This window comes from Phyllostomus hastatus, unplaced genomic scaffold, assembly GCF_019186645.2.
Source record: "Phyllostomus hastatus isolate PE091 unplaced genomic scaffold, TTU_PhHast_1.1 phas_contig_29, whole genome shotgun sequence".
Lineage (NCBI taxonomy): Eukaryota > Metazoa > Chordata > Mammalia > Chiroptera > Phyllostomidae > Phyllostomus > Phyllostomus hastatus.
The window spans coordinates 40,440,005-40,462,704 of NW_025333835.1; the positions used below are offsets into that span (position 1 = coordinate 40,440,005).

The 22,700-nt window shown below is 51.2% G+C and overlaps 2 protein-coding genes across 2 annotated transcripts in view; one reads left to right on the plus strand and one right to left on the minus strand.

The window, feature by feature from the left end:
- Positions 1-10,112, plus strand: part of DNAJC3 (DnaJ heat shock protein family (Hsp40) member C3) — a 45,045-nt gene extending 34,933 nt beyond the window's left edge. The window contains exons 10-12 of the mRNA XM_045838952.1: positions 6,161-6,293; positions 6,791-6,939; positions 8,503-10,112. Coding sequence (XP_045694908.1) covers positions 6,161-6,293; positions 6,791-6,939; positions 8,503-8,660 — 440 coding nt within the window. The 3' untranslated portion in view covers positions 8,661-10,112. The remainder of the gene's footprint in view (positions 1-6,160; positions 6,294-6,790; positions 6,940-8,502) is intronic.
- A 3,644-nt stretch (positions 10,113-13,756) lies between these two features.
- UGGT2 (UDP-glucose glycoprotein glucosyltransferase 2) overlaps positions 13,757-22,700 on the minus strand; it is a 113,968-nt gene continuing 105,024 nt past the window's right edge. The window contains exons 36-39 of the mRNA XM_045839041.1: positions 22,364-22,478; positions 18,547-18,663; positions 16,805-16,928; positions 13,757-14,527 (exon numbers count right to left, since the gene is read on the minus strand). Of these exons, the coding sequence (XP_045694997.1) occupies positions 14,505-14,527; positions 16,805-16,928; positions 18,547-18,663; positions 22,364-22,478 (379 nt within the window). The 3' untranslated portion in view covers positions 13,757-14,504. The remainder of the gene's footprint in view (positions 14,528-16,804; positions 16,929-18,546; positions 18,664-22,363; positions 22,479-22,700) is intronic.

Consider the following 22,700-nt stretch of genomic DNA (forward strand, 5'->3'; position numbering starts at 1 on the left):
TAGAAAATGTAGTCACGTGTAATATTTATGTTTATGCATAAATATGTACCCCACATAGTATATATTATTTTATAAACATATTATTTTATAAAGTTAAATACAAAATGTATTTTGAACAAGGTTCATATTAAAACCCAAGAGATCTTAAACTATTTCATAAAAGGCACCCACACAAACATACCTTGAGTTAAATGACTCAGTTTGATAGGAACGATTCACACCCAGTGTTATACATGAACCAGTTATGAGTCTTGACAGTGCAATGTCAAGTACATTAAAATATTTTTGTAGTTTAAAAGCAAACGTAATGGGTTCTAATTTTAAAAAAGCACATATCTCATAGAATTGTGACAAATAAGATGATGCTTAGAAAATACTTGGTTCAGGGTTGCTAGTACACTTTTAGGTAAACGGCTTCCTTTATGCTCATTTTCAGGGTAGTGGTTTGGAACTTGCATTAACTTTTCTGTACTTTTCTGTACAAACAGGATCGTATGGGGTAGCTAGCTGCTGCGTTAACTCTGTTTGATGCAGCTGTCACTCTAGTGTTATGAGTAATGTCCAGAATTCTGAGGACAGGAGCCAGGCGGTGCCTTTTATGGGTGAAGGGCCAGCCTGTGGAATAAAGGTTTTATTTATATTTCTTCTGTAAGAGTTGCTGGTGAATTAAAGCATTTTTAGGTATGAAACTCCTTTTATTTTTGACATTAATTTCTAGTGTTCTAGCATTGTGATCAAAAAATATTTTTACCACTTTCATTCTTTTGTAATTTATTACTGGTTTCTTTTCTCCTCCTCTGCCCTCCTCTTCCTCCTCCTTCCTCTACCTAAAATGGCTGACTGCATGAGTTTTAAGGATTTTAAATAGGTGAGTTAAATATATTTACATTTATCGACATGACAGAGGTGTGTGGTCTGAATTCTGGCATTGTTCTGCTGAGAAAATTTGCTGTTGGGCCTGCCCCACTACTTTGTGTACTACTTTGATATATAAGAAAGCTCCTATTTTCCTTCTTGGTTGTTTTTATAGTTCTGCTAAGTTAGGCCTCTTCCTTTGGGCAGCACCTACCGGTTCCCTGCAGGGAAGGATGCTGGCGTGTCCCTCCCTCCTTTCCTTCTCCTCTGCCACTCAGAGCTCGCTCATGCAGCTCTGCCCGGTGTTTGCCTTGGACTCCTGGTGGGCGATGCTTCCTGCTGCAACTGGGGGAGAACCGGTGGACTGCTTCATGCCCCAGTGTCTGTTAGCGCAGCCCTTCTTCCTCGTGGGCATCCGTTCTCCGCCGGCAGTGAACTCCGCGTTTTGCTTTGCCTTCCGCATAAACACGCTCGGCGCGCGCCGTCTCCTTGGCCGTGGCGTCTCCAGACTGCTCTCGGCAGGTCCCTCCGTAGGAGTTCGCTTGCGGGGCTCCTGGGAACACTTTCCCCTGATTTCTTCTCTGTTCAAAGCTCTTGCACCTTTGTTCTTGGAGGACGGCTTGGCCAGATAAAACAGCCCTTGGTTCACGGACTGTCTGTGTCTCTTACTTCGCACTCCATCCTCTCTGGGCCCTGGACATTGCTGTGGAAGCTCGGGCCAGCAGTTTGGTTTCGGGCCGCCCGCCCGAGGGGCCCTTTCCTTCGCCCGTGTCACGCACGCCTGGGCACGTCTCCCTGCTGGCCGTTCCCACCCTGTTCGCCCGGGCACCTGCTGGACCTTTTGAATACATTTATCTTTTTAGCGAAGTTTTCTTCAATTTAATCTGGATTGCTCTATTCTCTCGGTTTTCTGCTTCCATGACACGGTTATGTGTAGGCTGCACTCCCTCTGCCGGCCAGCTGTAGTGACCGTTGTTTCCCTCTGGTCTTTTTAAACGCTCTTGCCATTTCATCTTGTTGGGTCCTCATTTTTTCCCATATTCTTCTCACCGTGTGTCTTCTCATTTCATCTTCACTCCTATGAGTTTGTTTCATTTTTAACCCTTTCTCAAGGATACTTTTTCATCGCTTTTGGAGAGGAAGTGGGAGAGACAAGCATCGATTGGTTGCCTCCCAAGTACATCCAGACCAGCGACTCTGCGCACCAGGACCGGGGACTGAACACTCCCAGACGGGACTGTGTGTGCTAGACCAGGGCTCGAACCCACAGCCTAGGCATGTGCCCTGACCGGGAATTGAACCTGTAACCTTTCGGTTATGGGACGATGCTCCACCCGAGCCATAATGGCCAGGGCAATGAGAGTTTTTACTGCGTTGTGCTTATTTTTCTGGAGTTGGGACCACTCACCATTTCAACGCCTCCATGTCTCATCTCACTCTCTTTGCTGAGTGCTTGTTCTGCTTAGTGATTACCCTCAATGGGGCGACTGAGTTAAACTGTGGATATTCGTACCATAATGTTTGCTCGGAATGGTCACATATTCTCCGGCTGTTCTGATGCATGTTCATCAGGTAAGTTTTGGTGCTTGTGTTGTTTTACTTTAAAAATTACGTATCTCTGAATTGATGCTGCACCGTGTAAAAGTACTCCTCCTCACAGAAAGACGTGCAGGAGCCTTTCCTCGTCCCCTGGGGGGTGTGGGGGGCGGGCTGGGCACACGGTGGCCTCTGCAGTTAACCGTCGCAATGCTCTCTGCTTCACTGTCTCCACAGACATTCTGCCTCCTGCCAGAATGGCCTTTCTTCCGTATAGCCCTGCCCTCTCTGCTCCTCCAAACCAAACCGTGCCCGGGAGGTCGTCTGCTGCCAGTCCTGCTGCCCCTCTGCCCACTTCCTTTGCTACAACGAAAGGGGTGTCTCTTTGGCCCGGCAGGGTGAGCCCCTCACCTTCCGAGAGCCCGTGGTTGCTGAGTTCCCCGAGATGGGCTGCCCAGGGCTGTCTGCTGTGCTCGCTCATCGTGGCCCCTCCTTTACCCGTCTTCCCCCCGGGGGGCCTCTGCTGTCTCCCCACTGCAGCTGCTCTCGATTCCAAGGTCCTCCTGATAGGCGGAGGGTGCCGGCTGTCCCTTCAGGGTGCGCCCACGCGCACAGAACGCGCTTCGTTGGCATGTTCTGGGATCTCTTGCCGTTGGGCCTTTCTCACTGTTTGCTTCCCCCTCTCCTTTTGGATTCGCAGCTGGTCTTAGCAGCCCTCCTGCAGTTCCTTGGAATTGTTTTGCTGAAAGTGCAGCTCTCCCCCGCACCCGTTTATCTCATTTTGCACGATATCCAGGATGAGAAAGTGGGCGTTCCACGGGCCTGTTTACACTGGAGGTATGACTCGATCTTGAACAGGCTCTCCAGCGTCCCTGCACGGAGAACAGACTTTCAGGGGCGTGGGGGGCTAGGAGCTGCAGAGAGCTGCTGTGAAGCTATGATAGCCTTCAGGTGCGTTCATGATGCGCTTCATTATGCCGGTAACTGGAAATGGCGAGAAGTAGTTACATTCTGTTGGAGAGCAGCTGACTTGGGATTTGCTAATGGATTGGTGAAATGAGCGAGGGGCCATTTGCAACTATGCTTCTCTGTACTGGGGACTCCCTGCAGACTTTACGGGGGGTGGGGGGGGTGGAGAGCCTAGCCACAGGAAGCCTTCCTCTGCCCGGCTTGGCCGTCTTGTCCAGCTGCCAAGTGAGCAGGGCTTAACTCGTTCTGCTTTACTTACCAGCCGCAGTCCTTCGGGCACCTCGGCGTGGGTGGACCTGCTTTCCCCAGTGTGTTCCAGGTCTGTCGCGGAGGTCTGTCTGGAGGGCCTGTGGGCTGGTTCTGCCTCTCTTCCCGTCCCAGCCGCCGCAAGGGACCCTCCAGATGCACGTCCTCCGCTCTGCCGAGGCTGGTCCTTGGGCCCCAGGAAGGGTTAATGCTGTAGCTGCTGCACATGACAGGGAAGAGCCCGCCCAGCCACCCTTGACTCATCTAAGGGACCGTCCTGACGAGTGCCGTAAAGCCGCTCTTGTTCACAAGACAGAGTCCTTGGCCAAACAGAGCAGCCTCCAAATTTGCTAGGGCCTCTTCCAGTGTGCATTTGGACTGTGGTTCTTTCTACTTAGGTTTATTCCTTAGTACTATGATCCCATTTGTTTTCTGTCTTCCAGAAACCTACCAAAACCTCCGGTCTGCTGGTTTCAGTGCTGCCATGGTTATGTTACTATTTCTTTGTTCTTGCCGTTTTGGTGGGACAGGGGTCTGGAGGGCAGGCAGACGCCTGTGCTCACGGTCTGGGCTCCTGGTCTGGTGGTTTGCTTTGCTCCTTAAGAACTGAGCGAGGGGAGTAGGGAAAAAGAACTTGGGAGGGAGGGTTTTTAGACTTGGAGATTAGAAAGGGAATTGGCTAGTATGTACTGTAACATGCTTGTCACTTGGGACTTCAGTATTTCTGGCTCGTTCTGCTTTTCACAGCTGCTCATTGTGGTACGGGGTAAACGTAACTGAGTGGCATTTAGTGTTTTTTTTTGAAGATTCTCTTGGCAAGTAGAATCTGAAATATAATTTAAAATGATCTGTCTTACATCATCCATACAAAGTTTCTGATTAATTGCCTGCCTATAATCATGTGAATTTAGGAAACAACCTATAATCTGCCTTAAGTTTTAATACCAGACAGGCCATGGGAGACTGTTTTGGGGGAGGGACTGCGGACACTGCAGAAGGCAGGCGTGTTTTAATGCCGAGTTTGCAGAAGCAGCAAACAGCATTCCCCTTGTGTTAAACTCCTCGAAAAGGCATTTCCTCACTAGGTTGTGGTATCAAACACTGTGGGTATTGCTTGCAGTGAAACCTCACTACTGTTTATGATGGATTTGTGTACTGAATTGGAAGGACATTTTAGGGTGTTACTGTGGACTGGTGACAGTAATAGTTAATATCTCATATTAACATTCAATATCAACGCATTGAGGCAAGAATTAGGATAAAAGCTTAAAGCAGCTGCCCTGAGGGGCGAGAGGTAGTGTTGCTTTTTCTGTGTGGTGCAGACTTATAAATTTGTCGATCATATTCTTGTATCTTATTTTAACCTGGCCTGGGGTTAACCCCTGCTAGGACTAGCTGTTGCCAGGACGAGCGCGTGCCCACACCAATGGCATTCCGTAACAACGGAGGTCGAGACCAGCGGTCTGCTGTCTGGGGAGTCTGCCTAGGGAGCACGCCCCAGGGGAGCTTGTGTCGGGGCTTCCCAGGCCCAGCCCCAGATTTGGGGGCTCAGGGCCGAGATTTACTCTGGTGACTGAGCACCAAGTAAGGTCGGCAGAGGGACCAGGCTCATGGGGCAAAGATGGCAAGTGTGTGTCTCTGAAGTCACATGGAACACGCTGACTCTGCAGCGAGTGTGAGGCGTTCTCCACCAGGGATGCCTGCCCGAGACCCAGGGCCCCGCTGTTCCTGGGGGCTGGGGAGCAGGTGCCTTTTGCCTCACGTCCCACCTCCGGATTCCCGAGGAGAGACGGCATTTAGCATAAACCACATGGTTTACTCGAAGTTTCAGCGTGGTGAGCCCGTCTGATCAGGGGATGTCGGGCGCCCAGCTCCCCGGGGGCCTGCCAGGGGCCGCCCTGGCCAGCGTACCTTCATGAGGGTGACGGCGTCAGTCAGGCCCACTGTGTGCCCTCTCCCCTGCACCACACGGAGTGCCCAGATGCCGCCTGCATCTGAAACAGAGGACACAGTGGCACTGTCACCAGACTCCCCAGACCCGTCAGGGGTACACGGTTTTCTGGTCTGACTGACACAGGAAACCAGCGGACGTGTGTGCTGACACCCGTGGGCGAATCAGTGCTTCTGAGGGCAAGCGGCCCCCCTCGCGCCCCCCCCCGCCCCCCAGCCTCGGGTTCTCCTGTGCTCGGGACCCGCAGCTGCCCGCCCAGATTTCCTTTGCCATTGTTCTGTCTCCTGTGTAACAGTCACTTTAGTCTGAATGATGTTGAGAGTGCTTTGTATAAAGTGCTGCTGTTAAAACACCTGCAAGGCCAGAAGGTGTGGGGAAGGTAATGTGGAGGGTAAGTAAACAGACAGCAGTGGATGTTACTGACTGGGAGCAGTAAGCCGCTACATTCAGCCTCAGTTACGGTGTTCCTTCTCAGGCTCCTGGCAGGAACAGCAGAAGAGCGAAGGGGTTGGGGATGGTGACGTCAGTGTTCCTTTGCAGGGTAAGTGAAGGTTATAAATTATAATTCCTTTTTACAGCATTGTCTTAAACATATTTTGACAGCTATCCAGGACTACGAAACTGCTCAGGAGCACAATGAGAATGACCAGCAGATTCGGGAAGGCCTGGAGAAAGCACAAAGACTGTTGAAGCAGTCCCAGAAAAGAGATTATTATAAAATCTTGGGAGTAAAAAGGTAATTAAAATTTGCATTGTTATTTTTAATCAACTGTTTTGAAGCTAGTCATTGTTCCTCATCTCTCTCTCGGATTCATTTTCTTTCCTTAGATACTTTCAGTCTTAGAGTAACCCTAACAGTCTAACGTCTTCACGTGATTTGGAGTATGTTCCCGTTTTCTGTGGCAGAGCCGGGGATGTGATAGTGGAGAACCAGTGGTCGGTGGCCGAGCTCTGACACTGCAGCGTGACTAGGTGCTAGGCCTGGGTTTCTTAAGGGGGGGGGGGTGGGGAGGATGGGGAAAATAAGGACTTCTCCAGGCCTATGGATACAGTGGCATCTCACGAATCAGGTGCTAAGAGATACTCAGTACACTCCCCACGTGCTGTTACAAAGACCGCCTTCCCTGAACAAACACCTGTCTTCTAAGGACTTGTTTGTATTAATAAGCTAATCCAGAAGTGTTGGGTGACTGATTCTTTTAACTAATGGTTATTAATTTTAACACCCCTTAGAAATGCCAAGAAACAAGAAATCATTAAAGCATACAGAAAACTAGCAATGCAGTGGCACCCAGATAATTTCCAGAATGAAGAAGAAAAGAAAAAAGCTGAGAAGAAATTCATTGACATTGCGGCTGCTAAAGAGGTGCTCTCCGATCCAGGTACTGCCCCCCTTTAGCGCCGCCTCTTCCCTCCAAGTGGCCAAATTGGCGGCTGGGGACTGAGCCCCTCTCCCCTTGGCCCGTGGTGCAGGCAGCCTCAGAGTGGGCGGCAGGCAGGGGCTGCGGGCTGCTCTGGGCCCTGCAGTCTCAGCAGTCCCGTTTCCGTCTGCCCTGGTCCGACTCAGGGGCCCTCAGGTGTGCAGTGCGGCACCGAAAGGCCTGCGTTTGACATTTCCCTGTTCTTTTCCCACCTGCGCTGTGAAAGCACCACAGTGAGGGGGTCTCTCGGGTTCCTTGCAGCTTCATAGATGCAAACTTCCAGGATCTTGATTAGGGAGCCAGACACTGGGCTGGGACGGGAGCCGCCTGCCCGGGGCTCCCGGGCATCTCACCTCCATCGGGCGTTCCCTGGGCGCAGCAGGTGCTCTCTCACCACACGGGGAAGGGGCCTGGAAGATGAGAGTGAGGCAGCTAAGAATTTAGGGAATATTTAACAACACTGATATTTCCAGGAAGAAGGTAATATTAAGCTAATACCTACTGCTTTTTGTGTCTTTCCACATTAGTGGGAGCAGCACAAATAAATTCAATGAAATAGAAGGAAGTTCATGCCCATTGGACAAATTTTTCTGCACACCTACTGTGCTGTGCAGTTGAAATGGCCCTCTTGCTCTCAAGTAACTTAGAGTCCAGTACGGGAGGCAGAGGCGCACTTACTGAGCACAGTAGGGTACGTACGTGCTGTCTGTCCTTCCGCGCAGCAGAGGAGGGTCTGCCCGGCGCCGTGGGCACTCACAGCGGGCAGCTGGGTGTCCATGGAGCTGAACGCAGGGGCCGCAGGGAGCCACCAGGGACAGGGGCTGGCTGTTACAAAGGCCTGCCTCAAGAAAAGCAACGCGTTTTTAATTGCCGAGAGTTGCTTTGTTCTGGGTTCCTTTTCCTTAGCCCATTCTTTGAAGGACGAAAACAGCCTTTTCCCATCTCTGAGGAGGTTGTTAGCTGACTCTTCTGCTGCTTGCGGGTCTCCGTCGTCACACTGGCCGGTGGCGCTGGGCTCCGGCTTACTGGGGCCTTTCCTCCCACGGACAGACCCAGCCAGGAGGCAGCCTCCCGCCCCCGCCCCACCCCCCCAGTCTGAGGAGCCCTGGTCTACCCAGACCCGACAGCGGGGCACTGGAAAGCCGAGGCCTGATGGGGCTGAGCCCAGCTGACTTCCCTCTGGGTTGCTGGAAGGTGCCAGGGCTGCTGGGCCAGCACGAGAGACTGTGGGAGGTCTCCTCCCCCAGTTACTTGTTGTTTTTGGAGAGAAGATGTAGGTGGCCTCAATTTCCGTGGGACCATTGTCCACCCCTGCCCTCCGCCCTTCTTCGTGACTGGTGTTTCCCTCGTCCACTGTCCTGAGACCAGACTGCTGACGGCGGGGCGGGGGGAGGGGACACACAGTAGGAGACCCGAGCGCTCAGCTCCTGGCTCACCGGTTCTCATCACTGAGCGGCGAGCGGCCCGCCATCCCCGCCCCTCGGTCACTCACCCCTGGGGCTGACCTGGCTGTTCCTCTTACAGAAATGAGGAAGAAGTTTGACGACGGAGAAGACCCCCTGGACGCAGAGAGCCAGCAAGGAGGCGGCGGCAACCCCTTCCACAGAAGCTGGAACTCGTGGCAAGGCTTCAACCCCTTCAGCTCAGGCGGACCTTTTCGATTTAAATTCCATTTCAATTAAGCCAGCTGTTCTTTTGCTCTTCTTCCTTTTTTTAAAGATTAAAAAGATAAATATTATTCTAGGATCCTAATGAAAAAAAAATTCAAATCTTTGTCCGTGACCAAAGAATTGTTTTAATAAGAAAAATCAGTTCTTACCTACTTCAGGCTCGAGGCTGACGGGTGTTCCGGGCAGGGCGGCGCGGCGTGTCCCGCAGGGCCACCTGCCCGCGCGCGCGGGGGCCGGGCTCTCGCAGCCTGTGTGCCCCGCCGGAGGGCGCCGGAGCTGCGGTCTCCCAGCCTCGTGTGGCAAGTCCTGCCGATGCGTAGGAGGCGGAGCTGTGTCTTTGTGAGAATGGGTCTTATTTCAGTGTTCTTAAAGAGAATGTTCATGTTTTGAGCTGTATGATCCTTGGGTTGATTTTGCTTCAATTTTGGTCAGTCCGGTCACTTGCAAACGTGTTAAATTACGGAGCCTGCTTTCACCCCGTGCACCGGCGTCTCCCTCCTGGCATGAAGGCCGGAGGGGTGCAGTGCGCACGCGGCGGTCGAGGTGGCCAGGGTGAGACTGTGGGTGGGTGTTGGCAGGCTCTCGAGAGAACCCTAACCACCACTGAAACAGAATTAACTGTAAGACCTGTCTCCGTTTGATATGAAACAACAAATTAAGTTACATGCAAAAAAGGTTCAGCTAATGTAGCAGTGGTTTTATTTCAAGTAATTTTGCAGAGGTGCAGAGGGAAATACTTCAACAGCTGACACTGTGAGTTCAGTGGAACTCCCCAGAACAGGACCGTCTCCGACAGGTGCGGCTGCTTGGTGCACAGGGCAGGTGCCCTCTCTCTCACTGTTCCTACCTGCAGTGGGCAGCTCCTCCCCGTCCTGGCCGAGCCCCGGGACATGGATGGGGGAGACGCCCCTTGCTGCCTCTGCAGGCTGCCACCCGAAACAGCACAGGTTTACAGCCCCGGTGGCCCGGCCACCTCCCCCGGCAAGATGGCGTCTCTCCTTGGGATACCTTTGTACCTTTTAAGAAATTATTCCATCTTTGTATATTCAGTAATTTTTTCCTTAAAAATGAGTATTTTAATCAAGAACATTAAATATTTATGGAACTACTGATACTGCATTTAAATTCTAAGAGAATTACTTTAGATAAGGATTAGTACCTTTATTCTAGAAAGGTTTTTGTTTGCCTCAGAGCATGTTGAAGCATTTCAAGCAGTATGAGTCCAGTACGTTGTTTTTACGAAACCCAGCATTCACTTCACTGTTGGGAGGCATCCTGACCAGTACTGTCCACAACGGCCAAGCACAAATTACTTTCTTCTCCAGTCGTCCTGAAACACGTGGAAAACCTTTTCAAACGGAGGCAGAACCACGTGGTTGAGTTGGGTGAGATGCAGAAGTGCTTTTGCATCTATTTAGAAGCCTGTACCTTACCAATAAACTTACGAGTGCATTTCAAAAACTAGTGAACAGCTTGCAGCTCTCATTTCATTTTAATGTTTCAGAAGTCAAGTTAATGTGAAGACTTAGGAAATCCATGGTTAGTGATTTCATGACTTCATTAGTTGTATCAGATTTTTTTTTCAATCTGCTGCTTTTGTCTGTGTTGCCAGCTGTGACCTCTTTGAGATGTAGCACGGCCACTGTCTATTTCAAAACAGATGCTCTGCACACGACCGGGACAGAGGGAGCACCGGACCCCTCGCCCGTCCACTCGGAGGACAGGGCGGACAGGTGCCGCCGGGGGCCAATGCAGGGGAGTGTCCGGGTACCGCCGCCCTGCTGCCCGCCGGCCGCCGCTCCGGGGGCTGTTCACCCGGCTGCTTCTCCGCGGGTGACGGCCGTGGCTCCTGCTCAGAGTCTTACCGCGGGTTCAGTTCAGGCATCTGACCTGAAGTGTGCAGTGACTTGTGTTTTCAGTGAGGAGACAGTACAAGCTCTGATGCCAAATGCCAATGGCACCCAGAGAAATTCCATGGAGTCTTGTTTTGCTGATTATTGAAGAACACCACCACCTTCCACTTCCAGCTGTGATGGGCAGCAGCGGTCTGACGGGGTCACCTGAGTGGCGAGGCGGCCACCTCACGTGTCCGTCATGGCAATGGAGGAAAACGGGCGGGAGTGTGTGAAGGGCGAGGAGGTAGAGTGAGAGGGAAGCAGGTGGCAGAGCGAGCCTGGGGCGACTCCCCCCTCCCACGCTCCAGGCCCTCTTTGGAGATCGGTACCTGCGCCCTTTCCAGCTCTTTCTGGAAAAGTGAGTACGGAGGGGCACGGCCCTGCCCTGCCCTGCCCTGCGGCCCTTCCTTACCTGCACCTCGGTCCCTTCTCAAACCGCGCCCTGTGGCGAGCTCCGGAAGGGAAGCACCTCGGGGTGGCACGCAGTGGGCATTTCCACGGCAGCAAGATTAGACTCCTCAGCCTGGAGGTGTGAGGCAGTTCCAATAAGGCAGAAGAAATTAATTCATTGCCCACTTCTGAAAGTTTGTACTTTCTTACCACAGATAGATGAAAACTTGAAAACTACTTTTAACAGTTTACTGATGTGAATTGGACATAACATAATACTAGTTTTAAAATGTCTTTCTCTTGAGTCAGTATTAAAAGTTTCTTTTAAATGCCAGCATGGAAACTCTTCTGGGATTCTGATAATGGAATGTAAACTACCCACAGATTTTTAGAGAGTAAAATAACTGATAACCGTGCAGGAAGAAAGGCCAGGAGGCTCACAATTCGAAATGGGCACCGTTTTCTATCCATGGCAGAAAAGGGGAGATCTCACTCGGAAAGGCGTGGACTTGGTCAGCAGTGGCACGTGAGAGCTGCTGTGAAAACAGACGCGCCAGACGCTCCAGGTGCAGGCGGCGCCGCCGCCGGGGCGCACGGGCCTGCAGCAGGTCGTCTCCGACCGCAGGCAGCCGTGCAACCTGGAGACCCGTGCGGCTTCTCCGAATGTGGTTACTGTCCCGGGTTTTCCAAGGAAGGAAGGAAGGAAGGAAGAAGGCAGTGCTCACTTGTCAACCCGTAATATCTCTAGTCTAAGTCCGATCATTCCTTTTCAAGTAGCAGTTTACTCTTTAATTGCAAATAGTGTTAATAGAGGTGGGGACGAGGTTTTTTATGGATGACCTCATTTGCTGAATGACTTAAGAGTGAAGTTGGCCACTGCGTGGCTGGGTGTCGGGACCGGTTCCGTTGTCACGGTCATGCGCGGCGCCGCCCCCCGCCTGCGTAGGAAGCAGCGCGCGGAGAGCGTCAGAGCGTCACACCGGAGATACTCCAGAAGGTCAGACACGACTGCTCCGGGAAGGCTGCGTAGCTGGTTTTGAATGAGGCGGGACTGAGTACCTTCATCCTTCTCCATTTATAGTGTTTTAATAATAAAAGACACAAAATTAAAATGGGTCTCAGACATGTCTATACATACGGGCACTATTTTTATGCCCTTGTATTTTCACATTTAATAAAAATATTTATGGTCAAAATCAGTACCTTTCTGCCTTCCTTTGTAGACTTCCGGGGAAGTCCGTTTTCTAGTGCGGTGCCTTCTGACACGTACGTACGTACTTACGTACTCTGCGTACGCTGGGACTGAGGTGGCGGGGCTGAAGGGCGGTCGCAGCGCCAGACGCAGAGATGGCCCCGCCCCATCGCTCGCCTCCCGAAGTCCTCGGTCTGTGGTCTGCGGGGCGCCACAGTGGGCGGGTCTTCGGCTTCAGCACAGTTCAAGCCCCATCCTTACATTGGCCTTGTCTGAAGACTTGGTCCCTTTTACACTGTAGTTCGCACGTTTCAGTTTGAGTCCTCAAAGGGGGGTGGGGACACAGTGCTGCCCGTCTCAGTCAGATTTTGACCCACCAACAGTCACTCCCCCCGGTCTACTCTGCACATCTTAAATGGGGGACGGCTAGGATGCGTATGCAGACCTTTCCCACAAGGCTCGAAGACGGCAAACTCCTGAGCACATCTGTGCGATGTGTGAGCAACTGGCCGTGGTCTGGAGACAACGAAAACACCTGCCACGGGCACACTGGCTGCCGGCTGAACACGGGAGGAGGCTCCCCATAAAACATTCATAAACCTAGATTTTCAGATACGAGCTCCCAGCCAAGTGTGAGACACGCAAATGCTGCCATTCCAGCCGCAGGGCAGCAGCCGGGAAGGGGCCGTCAAGACTCCACGTCCCTCTGCAGTTTCGGTTTCACTGTGAAATACAGAGTCTGGGGCCGCGTGGTGGTACTGAGCACGGGTGTCAGGTGCCCGGGCTGGCCGATGCCCCCGCCCCCGCCCCCACCCCCACGGGAGTCGCACAGAGTGGAGCGGAGGCTGGTGCCATAAAGAAAGCAAAGCACTGTCCTGCTGTGAGGTGGGGGGCTTCTGCCCAAACCACCACCAGACCCCTCAGGTGGGGTGCCCCCAGCCTCTGACCTCTCATCCCGCCCAGGTGCTGCACCTGGCTGCACCTGGCTCCAAAGGGGAGTGAGCCAGACAGCACGGAGGAGACGGTCCCCTCAGGCCCAGCTGCCGCCGCCGCCTTTGACAGCACCCTTCAGGGTCCCTGGGAACCACAGCAGCAACCTCCCTCCATCGGGGCAGGCCACACCTGAGCACCCCATTTCATCACAGACACACGAACAAGTAACGCAGGTGTGAGCAGGGCAGGGGGAGGGCTTGGGTCTTCGCGCCCGTGAACGGAGCTGCTGGGAACAGAGTCCTTACGGCAAGGACTCTGGTCTGTGCTGTCCCTCGGAGGAGCGGACATGCCCAGACGAGCTCCAGGGAGCACGGCCACTGGCTCACGGGGACCTGACTGCGGAGCTGCCCAAAGACGGGCCAGCCTGCCACTGCGCAGCCTGCCACTGCGGGCGGGCAGACAGTGCTCCGTCGCCCTGAGGGCCCACCATGGCCCGAGGCCCCATGCGACAGAGCCTCGTGAGGGGGCAGGCACACGGGCTGGGGCCACTGCTGCGTGCTCCCCAAACCTCACGCCCCAGCAGCACCACCCGGGAGCCCTCACGCTCACCTCAGCCCCATTACAGCAGCGTCCTCCGGGGACAGGACCCACTGACAGCGAAGTCTCTTCCAGTCCCTGGATGCCGTGGCTCCGCAACGGTCACGTGGGTTTTAAACACTGACTGGTCCTACTCGTCAGTTATTTACACACAGCAGGAGGACACGGTTCACCTTCTGCACTCAGTTTCTATAAAAGTAGCCAGTTCATTTTTTTTTAAAAAGGAATATATGCCCCATAAGCCCACAGATATCATTTGATAAAGGAAAAATTAGAAACATTGAAAATACAGATTCAGTATGAGATTAAAACATCAGATGAGTTAAGGTGAAATAACATTATAATGCCACGATGCCTTCCGATTACAGCCGCAATTAAGGTGTAAATGGGCTTCATTTATTTTTACCATTCAGAGACAACCATGAGTCCTTTTCCCTTTTTCAAAAGAAAAGCCGGCACGCTCTCCAACCTGAAGTGCGTTTGGTGAGTAGGAGCACACAAGTGCACGCAGCGCCGGGACACACGGACGTGGACGGGCCGGTACACCCCGCAGGTCAGACGGGGTTCACAGGGCTCCCTGGCCAAGCAGCCCTTGAACTTGTGACAACACGGTGTTTTAGGCAATCAGGAAAAAGGAATAATCTACTTGTAAATACTCAGTGGCCATTTCTTGTATAACTTAAACTTAATACATCAAGTACATGTATTTTTAAATAACTTTTTTAAATTGAAGAATATGTCACTGATCCTTAATGAAACTTCCAAAAGTCTTAGCAGCAGTTCCACACTTTCCCAGCAGGTGGCAGCCTCCTCATCGTACTTTCATTTTCTCTGGCATAAGGGCCAAGGCTAGAGTTCATCATGTGCCAAAACTGTAGGGGAGGAAAGTTCCTTTAGTCCTTGAGAAACCTTTCAAATCCAGTGCACTCACATCTTACCGATGGATGGGATATAGAAAAGGCACGGCTGCTGACTGAGGGTCCTTTCTGTTAGTTTAGTGCCTATTTGCTTCTTTGTGCGACATTAGAACAGCCTTTGTGCGTCATGGCATCTACTGGGCTGTACTGCACCATAACTCCTTGCCTTTGTCCCCTCCTAGAGGTGAGCTCCCAGAGTCCGTGAGGACAAGGACCACACCTCATTCATCTGTGCTATCTCCAGGCCCAGCCCCCTGCCTGGCAACGAAGGCCTTGAAAATGTGCACACACCACTCGCCAAGCACAAAGCACCCTCTCACTGGTGTGACGGGCAGCGAAGAGCAGAAGGGACGCTGGAGACTCTCAAGGGACAAGAGTGGGTTCTCCTCCTTCCGCATCACTGACAGGTCACATGCTACTGGTTTGAGAACACTGAGAATTCAAAGTGGTATTTTCAGGTAGAAATTAAAAGAAAACAAGGCATCCTGTGCCACAATTCGAGATGGCAAACAATGCGTCTCTCTTCACTAAATTCCACTTTGAAGCTGATACAGAAACACAGAAGGAAATAGCAACAAGAGTGGGGGATCGTTAGGAGATGTCATTGGAGCAGAGCCCTCAATGCATTTCTAAGAACGGAAGAGAGAACCTACAGCTGAGCACAGGAACGCGGAGCGGAGCTGCGCGGAGGAGCCGGGTGCAGAGGCCGCGAACCAAGGGCCTGGGCTGGGAAACCCGCGCCCGCCAGCCCCTCCTCCCGCTCTGCTGCGCACCAGCGAAGATCTGACAGCCTGTTTGTCCCGACAGAAAAAGTAGGACTGTTCTAGAAAATAAGTGGAAAAATCTACTGGGGGGTGGGGGAGAGAGAGGCGGACAGACGTACGGATATTTTTGAATGGGCAGCGGTGCTCTGGAGGACAGCGCCCTCCTGTGGCGTCCGGGGAGGGTGCCATGTGGGGTGGGCTTTGGTCTAGGCCACGCCCACACTTCTGTGGGGGGGGGGGGGGACCCTGCCAGCCCTTTAACCCGCTGACAGACCTGGAGCTCCTGACGAATCCTCCACTGGACTCAGTCTCTCCTGGGGACACAGACACGGTTCCACCACAGCCGGGAGACATGTGCCAGCTGTCTCTTCTAACCAGTCCAGCCTTTCAGTCTTAGATATGTAAAAACTTGAGGAAGACTGTACGCAAAAGGAGCAAGGACCGAGATGACCACACAAAGCAGCTCACCCAACGAAAAGGAAGATAACCACGAAAACTGAAGAGATGCTTAAAATAATTCTAATGAACACTTTCCCAAGATTTCTGAGAAGTCAGTGCAGCCGTAACACGAGAACAAACTGAACCTCGAAGGATGCAAGCAGGGAAAAGGTCTGCTGGGAGTTAAGATGTGAGACTGCCCCTCTCAAAAATAAAGATGGAAAGAAGGGCTGAAGATGAAGTAAAATTTCCCCAGGACACAGAGTGAAGATGAAGGGATACAAAAAGACGATGTAACCACAGAGATGCAAAGGACCACGAGCGACTGCTGTGAACTCTGTGCCAACAAACTGGACAACCCGAAAGAAATGGACACATTCCTAGAAGCACACGACCTACCGATAATGAGTCTGAAGAAACAGAAAATCAGAACAGACCAATCAGTAACCAGTAAGGAGACTGAATCAGTAATAAAAACCTCCCAACAAAGAAACATCCAGGAACAGATGGCTTCACTGGTCCACTCCACCACACATTTTAAGTAAGAATGAACACCAATCCCTTTCAAACACTTCCAGAAAACAGGAGAGAAGGGAACACTTCCAAATAGACTTTACAAGGCCAGCATGACCTTGACACCAAAACCGACCATAATGCCATAGAAGGAAATTATAGGCCAATATCCCTGATGAACACAGATGCAAAAATCCTCAACAAAACATTAGCAAACCGGGTCCAGCGCTACACTGAAAGGACCACAAGCCATGATCACATGGGACTTGCTCCAAGGAGGGGGGGAGGGCCCAATGGCTGCAAAACACTGCACAGCACGTTCAGAAAATAAGGGTGAAAATCCAATGAGCGTCTCAACAGACGTAGAAAATACTCTTAATGTTTCAGACGTCCTTAGTGAAACTCTGACCTCCTCGCTGGACGGCTTTACTGAGGAGTTAGGTTTGTCATCTGCTCTGATGTCGTGTCTAACGCAGTGCGTGTCCCCCCCACCCCCCCATGCAGAGCGCAGACTCACGTGCGTGCTTCCCGGTTTCCAGGCGGTCCAGCAGTCGGCGGATCTCGGCGTCGTACTCCACCCACTCCGGGACGATCCTGGCTGCCGCTTTCAGTTTGGGCTCTTTTGTTTTGGGATTGTTGCACTGGAAGTTTAAATAAAGTTTTGTTATAATAAGAAGCCAATCTCCAGAAACAGAGGAGATTCTCGAGGACGCTGCTGGGTCACTAGAGCAAACACATAAGTTTTAGAAAGAGCCGAGTCCTAAGTCCCAGGTGCCTGAAATACTGGCATCGGCTCTGCAGGGACAAGATCAAGGGCAGCGACAAATCCCAGTTTACGGAAACGAGAAATATCCAATGCAAAGACCTCAATTGGAAGTTTAAACAAAAACTCTTCAAAGACCATCTTGTGTTTCATAGGAAGTTTGTCAAACACTCCTGTAAAATGTTTTACGAGAGATCTAAATACATGGCCGTTTGGACAAAGAACATAGCAGACTATATTAATAAATATTTTCTTGCCTTTTCCTTGGACTAATCTATCTGGTTTAATACACTTTACATTTTCCACAGACAAACCCCACTTGTCTGCCTTTGGAAATGTCTTCAGCTTCTTTAGCAAAGGCATGCACTCCCCTTTCCCAGGCCTCTGCTCTAATGAGCAACTGTGATTATATTAAGGAAATCAGCTGACTGGACCTCGTCACAACTCACAGCTGGGACATCCGCACAGTCACACACCTCCGTCCTCGCGGCCCCACTGACGGGCAGAGGAAGCCCTGAACTTGCCGTGTAACCGTGTGTGCGTGGGTGCGGGGGTGGATCTTAGCTTCTACACCTACAAGGGTGGGCATCGAAACAAGATCCTCTCCAAGGCTCCACTAGCATGTGATCAATTTAAACTGCTTTGCAACTGGCCCTACTACAGAGTTTTGTGGGAGATTAAACAAAGGCTCAAAGGCAGAAAGTACAGAAGATGGCTGAGGAGGGTCTGATGCTGGGTGCACATGACGGTTCAGCCGCCGAGACGCACCGATGGGCTGAATCTCGGCCGGCCGCCCGAGCGAAGTGAGGGACGGAGGTGCCCTTGACGGAGGGAGAGCATGACCCTCCGGAGGCCACCCAGCACCCAGCACGAGCAGAAAGTGCACCCTGAGGCTCGCTTCCACGCGACCGTTTCTGGTGGCTGCTGCTGAAATTTGACGCCCTCCTCACTGCCTTCTGGGAAAGCTGTAATCCCGAGCCACCCGCCTGCTGTCTTCACACTCTCCTCACCAGGTCTTTTCGGATCATTCCGCTGCGAACGTCCTTCCTACAGTGACATACTCCCCAAGTAGTGGGAAATGGGATTTGCTTTGCAGAAATTAACTTTGTAGGCAATATGTTCTATAATGTGAAGATAATGGAACTATTTTCCCTCTTTTTGTGTCAGAAATGATTAAAATGAAACTGCCGCGTTTTCCTTATATTGTGTGTGCGTGCTACAATTCTGTCCCCACAATCATCCCTACCCGGGCTGCTTGATCGGGGCTGTCAGGCCCCTGGGGGAGCTCCTGCCAGGTCTGGGGACAGACCTCAGTCTCATCTGGGGTGGTGGGGTGCTACTGCCATCTAGTGGTGAGCGGCTTTTCTGCATTCCCTTAAGCTTCCCCCCAGAAGCTCGCTCACTAGCAGGTTCCCTCACTGTGTGTCTCTGCCGAGGAGACGGCCTGCCCACGCCCACGCAGACCTGTCACTGGGAAGACCACCACAGACACTCACCAGGTCGATGGTCTTGGCTCTTTGTTTGGACTCGTCGTCACACCAGGTCTCGCACCACAGCCAGTCTTGAGGCAGAGACTTAATGGCAACTTGGTAAATCATGTTATTGGGAAGATCCTACAGAAAAGAAGTGATTTAAACAAAGAGGTATAGGGATGAGAGTCAGGGCAGAAGTTGAAGATGACATTTAGATTATAAACCCTAAAAACACGCAAACCTGAGACATCTAACTGAAGCTTTGAATACTTTTTAAAATTCATTGTATTTTTTCCCATCACCATTTAGTCCCCTCACAGTCCCCTCCCCCACAATCACCACACTGCTGTCCGTGTCCATGAGTCCTTTCCCTTTTTGCTCCATCCCTCCACCTCTAACCTCCCTCCTCCCCGTCCGCTGTCATCCTGTTCTGAGTCTCTACTTTCCTTGTTAGTTCGGTTTGTTCACCAGGTTCCACATAGGAGTGAAATCATATGGTACTTGTCTTTCTCTGACTAGCTTATTTCACTTAGCATAATGTTCTCCAGGTCTAGTCATACTGGCCCAAAGGGTAATTTTTTCCTTTTTTATGGCTGAGTAGCATTCTATTGTATAAATATCCCATAGTTGTTTTATCCACTCATCTACTGATGGACACTTGGGCTGCTTCTGTTCCTTCCAATTAGTGTTTTGAGTTCCTTCATATATATATTCCCAGCAGAGGGGTTGCTGGGTCAAAAGGCAAATCCATTTTTAATCCGTTTGAGGACTCTCCACACTGCTCTCCACAGGGGCTGCACCAGTCTGCATTCCCACCAACAGTGCAAAGACTTCCCCTTTCTCTGCATCCTCTCCAGCACCTGTTGTTTGTTGATTTGGACACGACGGCCATTCTGACTGGTGTGAGGTGGTATCTCATTGTGGTTTTAATCTGCATCTCTCTGATGATTAGTGACATTGAACATCTTTTCATATGTCTATTGGCCATCTGTATGTCCTCTTTGGAGAAGTGTCTATTCAGGTCCTTTGCCTATTTTTTAACTAGGTTGTTTGTTTTTTTGGTGTTGAGTTGTGTAAAATACCTACCTTGCCCCAATCATCTTGTGTCATGAATGAACCCATGCACTGGAACTAAGTCCACGCCCGCCCTGGACTTGGCCCTGGCATCAGGGCTGACGGAGGGGGCCTAGGAAACCACGACTTTCCACTCCCCAGACGACCTCCACCTGCCTGGCTTCCTCGCTCACACTGCCTGCAGTGACTGCGTGTGTCCGTGACCACCACACTCTCCAGACTCTGAGGAGACCTCTCATTTCCCTGCTGGAAAATGCTGTGCCGTGAACATGTGCGCATCTCTGCAGGCCCAGGGCTTTCTAAGCAAAGACTGCTGGCATCTGAGATACAAGATGTTTAAATGGCAAATGAGCCCAGTAAGTTAAAGACAGTGATCTCTGGAGAGGCTCAGAGATGCCTTTTCCGGAGACTGTTGCTCACAGGCCCGGGGGTGTGCGGCCCTCCCCTTGCTCTCCCCAGAGGATGCTGGTTTACGTTCCAGAGCAAAGGGCGGGCTTCCTCCTATGCCCACAGGGCGCAAGGGGTGCCTGTGTTAGCTGTCCCACCTAAGCTGCAAGACTCGTAATTTTAAGGTTCTTCTCTCAGTACTCCTATCAAAACATCAATACTGGAAGTACTAGCTAATGCCATAAGAAAAGGAAATAAAAGGTATACAAGTTGGAAAAGTAGCAAAACAACTGTTCATAGATGACAGGATTATTTATGCAGAAAGCCCTCAAGAATCAATAAAAAACATTCCTGGAACTAAATAATTACAGCAAGGTTTTAGGGTACAAGGTTAATATTTAGAAGTCAATTACTACCAGCAACAAACCACTGAGTTTGAAATTAAAGACACAATACCTTTACATTAGTAACAAACAAGTAAGCAAACCTAGGTAAAAATCTAATAAAATATGCTCCTTGGCATGAAGAAAACAAACTACTACATAATTGTTGCCCTGGCTGGTGTGGCTCAGTGGATTGAGCGCTGGCCTGCAAACTGAAGGGTCAACAGTTTGATTCCCAGGCAGGGCACATGCCTGGGTTGGGGCCAGGTCCCCAGTAGGGGGGTATGAGAGGCAACCACACATCGATGTTTCTCTCTATCTCTTTTTCCCCTCACTTCTGCTATCTCCAAGAATAAATAAATAAAATATCTTTAAAAAATAAAAAAAGAAAACGACAAAATTATAATGAATGAAATTTGGGAAGATCTAAATAAATGGAGAGATAGTCCATGTTCATGAATGGGAAGACTCAATATTGATAAAATGTCAATTCTTCCCAACTTCATCTATAGATTCAATGCAATCACAATAAAAGTCCCAGGCAAATTATTTTGTGGATGTTGACCAACTGATTTTTAAGTTTATATAGAAAAGCAAAAAAAAAAAAAAATCCAGAATAGCCAACACAATACTGAAGAACGAAGTCAAATGACAGATGACTTACACTACTGAATTTCCAATCTTATTGTGGAAATCTATAGTAATTAAGAAAATGTGGTACTGGCAAAAGAACAAAGAGACCAATGAAATAGAATGACAGCCCATAAATATGGGTATTCTTTGTACTTACCGCTCATTTTTTCTCCTTAAACCTAAGTCTGCTGTAAAAACTGAATGTCTACTAAATAATAATAAAGAAGCTTCTCTGTTCCTTCTGAAGCCTTTTTCTTTGGAATCCCTTCCTTAAATCCCCGGCTGTCATCTGAGCTCAGCCACCTTCTCCCAAGGTCGTGTCCCAGTCGAGTCCTCTGTGATTCCAATTCGCGGTCCCACTCTGATGACCACCTCTTGATTCCGGCTCACCCCAGCCAGCGCTCAGACAGCAGTGCCCTCCGGCCACCGCGCAGACCCCAGCCAGCGGATCCCGCCTGCTTCGCTGTCCCTCACCCCTTCACGTCCGGGCTCCCCTCCTCACACAGCCAGTGTCCATGCTTAGTCATTTCAGTTGACCTCCCCAAAGGCCTCTCGACTGTCTTAGCCTCGTCTCACTCAGCTGCACCCACCTGGCAAAACTGCAGTCCTGGTTAAATGCAAACCTCTGCACTCACCTGTGCAACTAAACATGTCTTGCAGAACGCGGACACGCACACACACACCCACCGCGCTAACTGCTGTCATTTTAGCCTCCCGGACACGAATCCCAAGGGGGACCTTACACATGTGTGTGTCCATGCACAAGTCTCTGTGTGGACACGTGTTTTTATTTCTCCTGGGTAAATGCCTCGAAGTGAAAGCCTGGGCACACGGTAGGTGTAAATGTGAATTTATGAGGAATCACCAAACTCTTTGCCGAAACGGCTGTCCCATTTTACCTTCTTGTCAGCAGTGCATGTGACTTCCAGCCACGGCACATCCTCGTTAGCACGTGGTGCAATCTTTTTCATGTTAACCACTCTAGCGGGACACGAAGGAAAAGGGACCCACGGGGTAAGACAGATGCCGGGCAGTAGCCGATGGGCCGCAGGAGGGGTCGGCCGGGGTGCAGCTCGGAGAGACACGTGTAAGCGACAACGGAGATGAGTAAGAAAAGGACGGGGCAGGTGAGGTAGGGCAGGCAGTGGGGAGGAGAGGTTTTGGGGTGGAGAAGTGAAGACAGAACACTATTACTTTTTGAAAGGTTGAGCTTGAAGTGAAAAAATCATATCTGAGCCTAGATATCCGAGGGGGGTTCCATGGAGACAAGAGGCTGAAACCATGACAACGTGACGCTCGCCCGCAGAGACCGGGCGCAGCACCTCCCCGGGGACCGGCGCCCAGCCCACGGCCGCCCCGCTCACCTGGTCCAGGTTGGAAAGGCTGTCTGGGTCCTGGCTGAGGGCCTGGTACTGGCCTCGCAGCCTGTCCCCCGCCGCGAGCCTCCGGAACCGCTGCAGGTCCACCACGTACAGGGCGCTGCAAGAGCGAGCATTCCTGGGGGGCTGCGCAGTGCACAGAGGCACAGACTTCCCTTCCCCGCGGCTGCCTGGTGTGACCACAGGGACTTCAGGGAACCCTGCGGCTGGTCATGAAGCCTTTCATTACCTCGCTCCCAGCCCCGATGCTGTTTCCAAGGGCCTCCAAGTTTGTTAACCCGGGCGGGACCCACGCCCTTTCAGAGTGCCCTCGGATCTTTCC